The 10539-nt window shown below is 38.4% G+C and overlaps 1 protein-coding gene across 7 annotated transcripts in view; it reads left to right on the top strand.

Moving 5' to 3' along the window:
- Positions 1-10539, top strand: part of DYNC1I2 (dynein cytoplasmic 1 intermediate chain 2) — an 80204-nt gene that overhangs the window by 29442 nt on the left and 40223 nt on the right. For 5 of the 7 annotated variants that reach the window (XM_018572500.1, XM_018572487.1, XM_018572492.1 and 2 more), the window contains 2 exons: positions 4225-4284; positions 5693-5808. In XM_018572500.1, the coding sequence (XP_018428002.1) occupies positions 4225-4284; positions 5693-5808 (176 nt within the window). The remainder of the gene's footprint in view (positions 1-4224; positions 4285-5692; positions 5809-10539) is intronic. The other 2 variants (XM_018572514.1, XM_018572508.1) reach the window with 1 other exon arrangement.

Raw genomic sequence — 10539 nt, 5'->3', positions numbered from 1 at the left:
CTCTCATCTTTTTAAGTGGGAGAACTTGCACAATTGGTGGCTGACTAAATACTTTTTTGCCCCACTATATATATATATAATGTATATGTATGTGTGTGTACATATATATATATATATATTTACACACAAACAACAGTAAACCATGCACAAGGCAGGGACACCCAGGAACAATTTATTATTATTAACAATCTAAGCAGGTTGTCCTGCACTTTTATTTAGCAATGTGTCACACAGAGTTTTCAATGCAGCAGGGCTTTATACAGCAAGTCCATTGCATAAAACCAACAAAACATCTGTTTGATGGGTTTCCAACATCAGATTGTCAGCACATTTTTTGCGTTCTGCCCTCACTCCGCCTTTTCACCCAGCAGCAGGGTCCCAAGGTAGAGAGAGGGAGAAAGACCTCGGCATCTGTCAGCACACATATAAAAAGGCCTATGCACAGCTGAGACCAATGAGATCTGGCTAACCGTTAAGTTGTGGACCTAGTTTTGGAGGCTTTATCTCTAAAATGCTCCAGAACAGAATTTAATAACATTCTGAGTAAACAAGACGTTTGTCCACATGAACCATAAATCCTGGAGCCCCTCACCATGTGTAGGTGAGAAACCTAGGTGACACATATACATACTCCTTTGGTTTGTTTGCTTGTCTACTCACAAGGACTTGTTAGTGGAAGGTTGAATCCAGTTTTCTGAGTACACTAACAAAGAATAATATCTATTATTGTTACATGGCAGTTATCTATATATTATTTTGGTGACAAAGGGAGCCAAGATCTGACATCAGCATGTGTGCTTTCTATATAGTTAAGCAACATGATAGACAGTTTTCAGTGGAATTTAATATTACATTTGCTCCAGAATTCTGTCGATAATGCAGCATAAGAAATGCCTGTGCCAAATTCAAAAACACACTGCGCCATTTTCCAGACTTCTACCGACTCCTGCGCTTTCAATTCAAGTAGTTCTTATTTGCACCATATTTCATTCTGGTGCTGTGCTTGTAAAATATTCAATAAATAAACTGACAGTTTGGTAATAAGAAAAGCAGTGCAAAGTAAGACTAAGTACTTTTTGACATAACTAGTCTGTCACACATTTGTTCCAGACACCATACAAACCAGTTTTTTACCTTAGAATCCCCCAGCATACTGTTGATATCCAGACGCTTGTTAATAAGGGCTTTTCAGCACCATCATGCATAACTCCTATCCGCATTAACATAAACTGTTTTGTAAGCACTGGCAAAAGTGATTAATTTCGAAATGCGTCCCTTGATACCATCTGGGGAAAAAAATAGACGCTGCCTTCTCTCATATTCCTGTTTTTCAAATGTGTCTTAAACATGCTGATTCCTAAACTGGACAGCTGCAGTGAGTTACACAACCAGTCTGTTTGTTGCAAAGCTGGGGTTTGTAACGTTAGATACTAGGTGGCTTTTTTGCTTAAGTTTATCAAGCTGTGACGCCGTAACTGTTTTGCATGGTGTCTCCTGAGAACTGAGACCCAAGTGTGTGTAAGACTGTAAATAGCATAGGTAGTCTTGCAATAGAGGTCTTATCCGGTCAAAAGAATGTTCCCCAGTTCCTGTGTAAATGCCACATAGGTACACTCAAATTTAGACATCCTTGTTATGAAGGATTCCTTGTTCCTTGTAAAATTAAGCATCGGTTTAAAGACAATTTATAGTGTGTTCACATATATTGTATATATTTTTATTTCCTATTTTGAGGACTAAACATTAAAATAAAAGTTTATTTTATGTTCTCTTAGTCAGATAATTATGAAATATTGCACATAGTTATTTCATGATTTCCAGTGAGCAGGTGGTGTTGTAGGCTCCTTTTGCACATGCTTAACAAACTAATTTTGCTTGGGTTACTGGAAAAACTGTCTACAGAGTTCAGCAGCTGAAACTGAAATCTACCCACTTTCACACATATGAGTGTTTGCCAGATGCGTTGTTCCCTTAAAATCAATGAAAATTAATTTCGTGACACACATCAATGCCCGTTGAAGTGTGTTATAATGCATGTTGACTTGCAATGTTATTTGCATTGCAACACACATTAAAATGGAAAATGCAACAGATATAAATGCATCAGTGTGAATAGGTCCCAAGTCAGAGGAGTGACCCCCCACACCTTCCCTACCTTTTTGTCTGCAGAGGGGTCATGTGGAGATTCAATCAGAGATGGTCTAAAGGTAAACAGCTTCTGCTGTTCATTCATAATGCTTTACAAGTGCAATGGGTACACCTTGTTTTCAATGTTTATTTTTAAAATAAAGATTTATTAAGATTTATATAGATTTGTATTAAAGGAATACCGTATACAGGGCTGCAACAAACCTGTTTTTATACTGAATAGCCAGCAGGAGCACAATTCTGATGTATTGCACATCTATTTCTCAGGAAAAGAAATGCACTTTGCCTTAGCTTAAAACACGTCAAACTGTGTCTCTGCTGGCTACTTCGTAAAAGAGAACATGTTTGTTGCGTCCTGAAGTGCGGTATTCAACAAGAATCTATGATTCTTGGGAAAGGAAGCGCTGCCTACTACCTGGGATGTGACTTTGAAGTGCTGAATGTTCTCACCTGGAGTAGTATTTTCTAGAGATATGTATAAAAGAATTCGTATAATTAGAAAAACAAATTGAAGCAACAACTTAAAACCATCAACTTTTTAAAGTTAAATAAAATTTACCTAATGCTCTCCCCATCTGTTTAACGCAGTTCTATAAAAGGATTCTATTATGAAGAAGAGTGGTTGGACATGAATAACTTTGATGCATAGGGATCTATTAATAATTTGTTTTAAAACAAGATTAGCACAGCTAAGTTTAGACATAGTATAAAAGGTATATCTGTAAAAAATAAGACAGGTTAACTGGACTTGCTGTATTTTTCTTGAAGACGTTTCACTGGTCATCCAAGCAGCTTTCTCAATTAAGAATGACTTGTACAAAAAGTATCTGGGAATAAATAGATGAATGTTGCTCCAATCCACATAATATGTTAGTGGCAACTGTGGATTGGAGCAACATTCACCATATTTATTCCCAGATAATTTTTTGTACAAGTCATTCTTAATTGAGAAAACTGGTTGGATGACAAGTGAAACGTCTTCAAGAAAAATACAGCAAGTCCAGTTGCCTTGACTTATTTTTTACAGATATACCATGCCTGGATGAATGAGAACCTTCACAGACAAAGTATAAAAGGGCTATAACCCCGCCAACTTTTTGTGTGCCCCCACTGAGCAAATTTCATCTTGCTTCCTGTTCCAGGCACAACAATCTCCCCAATGTAACTTTGACAGTTATCTTAAAAAGTGAGAGTTTACCTCCACAGTGGGATCACTGACATCAATAAAATCCTAACAGAGGTTCAAAGCATACCCTACTCCCTAAGTTTTGTACTTGTAGCTACATTGTATGTGTTTAGACGGACCTGTTCATTTTCATTATTAGGGGTATGGCTTGGCTCTGCAATGCTGTTTGGAAATCAAGGTTCTGGAGATGCTTGGGAGACAGTTTTATACAAGTCTTTGAGTAGTTATACAGAGGAAAGCAACATGTTCTCTTTAATCCTCCCTCTCCAGCAGCACATACTCCCCTATCTTTCAATTCACCCCCACTTCGTCAGCAGAAAGCAAGAAAAGTGTCTCCTATAGAAGCTTGGTGTTGTAGCTTACGCAGTTATGGATGTCAAAAGACAGCACTGTCATATGGAGTAAGTCAAATGCTCCTCCATCTAGACCTTCCAGGTATTTTCTTTGCTCCCAAGAGCTGAATAGGGCATCAGGGGAGCAAAGAGTATAAGTGCTGCTAAGAGGGAAGGGATAAAAGTGAACCCATTTTTGTCCTGGATGGGTAAAACATGGGTTTGCCTGAAGCCCTGTTCTCACCTTACAAGGGAAGTTGATGTTAATGAAGACTATGTACTTGTACTATGTTCATGTTAAATAAAGTTTTTGTTGACCATGTTTCCAAAGAATAATGTTTTTTTCCCCAAGTAGAAATCAGCTTGTGATGACATGTATTTATATGACATTTGACTTTGCTGCATGATATTTTATTATGTTACTAACCACAGGAAACCTTTCTCCTCTAACCTGTTCTAACTGTCCTATGTAATAATTTTAACAAGTTTGGTTTGTTTGCTTAACTAACTTTTTGACCTTTTCTGCTAATGCTGCGTGGTTGTCTGGCAACCAATCAGGACACTACATTGGGACACTGATCCATCAGTTCTTCAGCTCCACTCTGACCATGAACTGGGGTACTTCAATCATTTTCTGTCTGTTATATTTTCATATACAGTACTGTCTATAATGTTAGTTTAACCCTGCAAATGCAGAAAAGTGAATGTCAAAAGAGATATTTTCTTGCCTGAGGCTTTGATCCTGTAAGACGAGGGTTTTCCCAAAAGATTAAAAATAAAAATTAATTTTGCTTTCTATAACAATAAAATGATCATCAACTTTAGTTGATTTTTCAGTTTGATTGGTAATTTCCACTCGTATGCCTTTGCTCATACAGTTCTGCCAGTTGTCAGAATACCTGACAGCAGGCTGCAAGCACCGTTCGGCCAACAATTTTCCAACATGTTCCTTAGGCAAAAGTCGATCTAATGATCGATTTTTGTCAAGGTAATAGGGTCTCCAACTGACCAAATATCGCCTGATTCCTGCTGAATTGGCTGAAATTTACTCCGTGTGTACCCAGCTTTAGTTCTGGTGTGATATAATTCAATCATTTTTCAAATGCCACCCTTAGTAACCTAACCAGTGCACCAAAATATGTATGCATACCATCTGTGCATTGCTATAAAAAGAAAAAAAGTGCACTAAAATGTCTGTTGCAGTACATTGTGGGTTGCCTTACCAGAATGCACATTACCCAACAAAACTCAAGTTTACAACGCAAAAAATGGCAGCAGATAAGATCAAGCAAATGGAAAGGTTCACATGGGCACGGCAATCCACATAACAATACAAATATTTCCCAGCACACTCTCTCCAGCTACTTGGCACTACTTAATATGCGGTTTAAAAATTTAGGTCAAAAACTGATGTTTTGTTACATATATCTGAAAATAGATGTGAAAGTGCATCAAGGCACCTCTGCAAAGTGTGGTTTCTAATTCTAAACTATTAAATACTATAAGCAATGGGAGACTGAAATCAGCGGCAGTGTAGAAGGGTACAGCCCACCCCTTACAAATTAATATAATAAAATAGGCAAACACTACACTTTTCAGTCTGCTCAGTGCAATTACTTAGTATTCTCAATGAAGTGGTAAAATCAGATGATGTCCTCACTCAAACCTGTATCCTTACTCGGGACTATCTGAGCTCCCAGCTTGGGACATGGATATAGATATAGATATCTATATATATATATATATAGATATATCTATATATATATATCAATCAATGAATAAATAAATCATGTTAACACACATGTGGTGACCTGCCTCAAATGTGTGAATTGGGCCTTAGTATTGGAAACTTCACTATGACAGATTATTCATAGACTCTTCAGATATTGATTGCACACCTATGTAATCATTTTTATAGCATGCAATATTATTTATGGTGTTTATGGATTCCTCCTGCGTCTTTACCTAGAATCTGGAAAATAAGAATAAGCTAATGTGCTCTAATGTACTGATTCACTCTCTATAGACGTGGTCTCTTGAAGTTGGGCATGGCCAAAATCACTCAAGTGGATTTCCCTCCTCGAGAAACCGTCACATACACAAAAGAAACCCAGACCCCAATCTTGACCCAGGAAAACGAAGGCAAGTTATGACTGTTTATTATCTTAATAATATGTCACATGCTACATTTTTTTTTTTTACTTGACTGATGTTACAGGTAAATTAAAAGAGCAGTCCACCCAATACTGATTTCATTTTTTACCAGGTAGAGCTTTAGTCTACAAAGTGGTTGAATTCAGTTTGGGGTAGATGCCAGTGGGTTGACTTTCCTTTATCTTTACCTTGTAATCCTGCAAACACATGTCCTGTCGTAGGATGGCTATGCAGGGAACCTTTGTGGTATTCCATACTTCTTTTTCCTTATATAGGAAGGTTGGGGGAATTGGGTGTTTCCAGAAAGAAGATAACATTGTGCTTTCAGTTCAGCTCGCAAGTAGTGACAAGGACACGGTATTGTTGGCACAATCATCGGGTATTTTCTGTACTTGCCAAAAATGCTCCAAGGCATCAGAGCTACCCTAAGGCCTTGTTCACTTGGGCTTCAGCTTGTATGAGATAATTATAAAGCTTTAAGGATGTTTTTAGCAGCATTGTGGAAGCCTTTAAAGTACCATTTAGCCCCAGTATTAGGGGAAGGTTAAAGGATAACTAAACTGAAGAACAGAAATGTAATATATATTGCAGCTTACCAGTCCTTATCAGTTTTTCATGTTGAGAATAATTTCCGCAAGTACAGAAAATACTATTCTGTTAAATTTACCAGAAATGCAGTTGTTCCTCTCACTTCTTGCGAAAAGCAAAAACAAATTCAGCCCACATGTAATAGAGATGAACAAAGGCAGGCATGTTTTTTAACAACCATGGCTCCCTCCATAGAAGGGAGTGAGTGTATCCACCTAGGGACAGGAACTGTTCACAGAATTTCCAGGTGAAAATAAAGGATTTTGATGCCTGAAAAAAGAAAACTAATGCTGGCAACACATCTAGGGACTGCTAAGCTGCAGTATATTACATTTTTGTTTTTGGTGTAGATACAGTTTAAATTCTTACACAGAATATAAAATGCACATATTTGCTTGTTAAGAATTAAAAGTGAATAGACCTTGACCTTCTTTATACTGTATTGGCAAGACAACTCTCGCCTCTTCGTCGAATAAAGAAAAAAAACAGGCTGTGAAATAAAATGTAATGTCGCACGTGATACGGTTTACGCATTATATATGTATGTATTCATTTGCTTTTAAAAGCTGTTAAGTTGAGAAGAGATAAAGTGATCTTATGCCAGGGTTCAGAGACTGCTCTTGGAAAATGCAGCTGGAACAACGGAGCTCTCAGCGAAATAAATGAACATACATTTCTTCTTTTATTCTTGGATGCATCTGTAAATAGCTGTGTGACAGGCACCTGAAATCATCTTCCGAGCGATCGGGAAGGGAGTTTTAGATTAGTGTAGGCACTGTGGAAATGTGTATACCCCATACTCCGTGAATAAGTCTGCAGAGGGGTTAGACCACAGCTGTGCGCTGCAGTGTAGAGCTGGGCACAAAATCCCTTTTATTTATTCACGGTTTGAGCATAGTAATAATAATGTTTATTTATATAATGCTCATCTCTCAGCGGGATTCTAAAATGACTCGCAGTTACAAGTAAAAACCTGAAAATGCACAAAGAGAACAAACACAATATAAATATAAAAGATATAAAAGAACAGAACGCGGTGATTGGAAGGCATGTGTGATTGTGGTAAATAACCACAACTTCAGCTCGGCTTTCAGAGAATGGCAGTGACTGATTAGGGCTTGCTCAAGAACATTGTTTCCCCATATGCGAAGGTGTCTTACAGCTGTCAATCATTCATGGATTTAGATGTAGGTAGCTTATTTAATAAAACAGAGAGCAAAGTGAAGAAACCTATAGAAACATTTGCTCTTTGTTGTAAGTTACTAAACATGGACCTTGATGTAATAGCAGGCAATCGTTTTATCTATGGGTGACTACAAATCCCATTAGATTCTCCTCAAGAGGTAAGAGGCGGCAGGGTTAACTAGTTGGTGTTCCCAACCGATCCATGTAGTTTTCCCCATAAAAGATAAGTCCAGATGGCCAGTCAGCATTATTGTGCCTGTATATGCACCTCTCTTGAAAATAAAGAGGTCATGATCTCCAGCTCCATCTGATCGCCATTTTGTGTGCTCGCTTCAACCTTTTCCTCCTGTCACAGAAAGGTAAGAAGTCATTATTATAATAGTTGCTTATGAATCTTTATCAATTACTAAATTAAGTGATTTTAAATACAATAGCATCAAACACTGGACTGTGACAGCATACCAAACCTTGGCTTAAGTTAAATATTGGGATCTCCAGTGCCATGATCTGACCATTGTCTCTGCCAACTTGATGTCTCATATTAATCCTCCGATTTCCCCAATGCTGCTGTAAGGACTTACCTTACATGATGCCTCTTGATCCGATATTCTTCTTTCTAGTAGTTTTAAGCAGTCCTTCCAGCGCTGTTGCCGGTCTCTGATCCAGCGCAGACTGCTGTTTCTTCCTGTCCCACGGAGTCTGCTTGCTCACGGCTGTGTCACTCCTCCTCCCCCCTCCGCTAATATCCACTGCGCATGCGCCCGCACACATCCTCCTGCATGGTCGCTCGAGAAGCTACAGTTCTACAGCAGGGAGCGAGCAGTGGAGACAGAGGTACGTTTTCACCGATTTTGCTAATTTTTTAATTATTTTTCAAATGTTTTTGCATATATCTACTGTGTACTACTACTACTACTGTTCTAATAGCTATGTAAAAAAAAAAGAGAGACTTTAATGTCACTTTAATGTTCTGCTTGACCAGCGTCCCGAATAAGCAATATTTTATCCTTATCTTGTCCTATTTTTTAGAACCTGTTGTCCAGTCTTCTCCTTTTTTATCATCAGAATCTAAGCACTGATGAAAGGGGAGTGCTAAATTCACGGCACACTGGTTTTTTCTTGTGATCACCTGTCACGCAAAATAAACATTTGCTGAGCTTAACTAATTCTCTTTAAATGCAGGAATTAATTTTCCAAACTTGCACTCCGATATCATCTCCTAGTGCCAGGCTCTCGGCTGTACATTTTGTGTAAATCTTTTGTCAACTTCCATGTCCAGTATGTTCATAGAAGTACAGGAAAGGTGCTTGGAAAGAGGACACGTTGTGGAGCAGAGATGGGCTAGGCAATGCTTCTTGAACTTCAGTCTGTTGTGTTACATCATCACAAGCATTGCCATGATAAAAGTACAGATTTTAGGTATGATGTCCATAAGTTTGCTACACCTTGCACAGCTGCCACTTGAAACTGTATGCAATTTTTTCCCTTAGCTCATCCCCCCCATTCCCTGGACCTCTGCAGCAGTTTTTTTAATTTAGAACTGTCTACAATGGTACATGTTTTTGAAATAAAAGCTCAGTTTTACACTTTACATGCATCATAATCCTGTTCATGCATAACAGGCCAAAGTTAGTGGCGCCATTTTCAAAATGGAGCATAGACCCGATTTACTGAGCTATAACAAACCTTATTTGCCATAACAATCGGTATTTTCACCACTGAGGCATGAAAGTAACAGCCACAACAGTTGAAAATAACAATATTGATGGCAAATAACAGTTTACAGCTTGGTGAAATGAGCCTTCTTGTAGTATTTTATTTTTCAGCAAAGTGGATTTATGCCGTAAGACCAACTTCAGGAAAATTAATTCTAAAGCTTTGGGGAGGTGAGTGTAATGCATAAGCTTCCCCTGTGGCATCCTTCAGGAGGTGAAATTCTTTTAATACTTTATTATTCCTGCTCTGATTTCATTAACATTGTGATTTCTTAACATGCTTCTGGTCACTGAATGTTGCCTGACAGCATACTGGGAGGTCATAAAATGCTCACAGACTTCATCAGTTCTGACACTGAAGAGCAGAGGACAGGGACCCGAAAACGTGGTGGGCAACAGGAAAAAGGGTTTAAAACCATAGCTTGTAAAGGAATTAACAGAGACCTTACATGTTGCACTTAACTCTTCCAAAGTTCTTCAATGAATCTTCCTAAGCCACATGCAGCTAATATTAGCAAATACAGCTAATATACACAGAGAGTATAATCCACTATTTCCTTTTCCTGTAGAATCCACTTCGCTGTTTATGGAGATTCTGTACAACAGAGTCCCTGTCATCAAACACTGTTGTAGGAGGACGAAGGGATTGGCTTGGGATTCAGGTCTTGTGTGCTGCCTGTGCACGGTCCGACTGTGAGCGTGCACGTCAGGGTACACTGGGCCTCCAGGGAGACCTTGCATGGCAGTGTAACCACCCATAAGGAGGAAATGAAGTTTACTGTTGTTCTGATGGCTAATTTTTCTGAACAGATAGGGTGGCTGAAAAAGGAGACTGCAAACAAAGAACTTTATGAGGTATAGTGCTACATATTTTTTTTCTTCCATGCAGGGTTTTATAACATTATAAACAGGGAATATAGTAAATATGTATAGTTAATATATACTTCCACATTGCCTCCATATTCAGCGATGGAGGTAACGCAAGTAACCCTGCCACCACCATAGTACTGATCACCCATTAGCTCCCCTTTATGACATTCTTTGTATCCTGCCACTTCTTGTCATTTATTCTTTATTTTAATAGAAGGCTCTTGTTAATTGAGCTCAATTTTCCCATTAAGCTTTTGTTTTAGAGAATTAATCTAAATTCCGACTTGTAGCATGCCTGTGTGTTCGTCATGCATAAAGAATAGGTTATCCGCGGGATTGCCTGCCTGCATCTTTCTCTGAC

The sequence above is a fragment of the Nanorana parkeri genome, unplaced genomic scaffold, assembly GCF_000935625.1.
Source record: "Nanorana parkeri isolate BGI_ZX_2015 unplaced genomic scaffold, ASM93562v1 scaffold44, whole genome shotgun sequence".
NCBI classification, from domain to species: Eukaryota; Metazoa; Chordata; class Amphibia; order Anura; family Dicroglossidae; genus Nanorana; species Nanorana parkeri.
The sequence above is the reverse complement of the archived record's forward strand: the minus strand, read 5'-3'. Positions and strand labels throughout refer to the sequence as shown.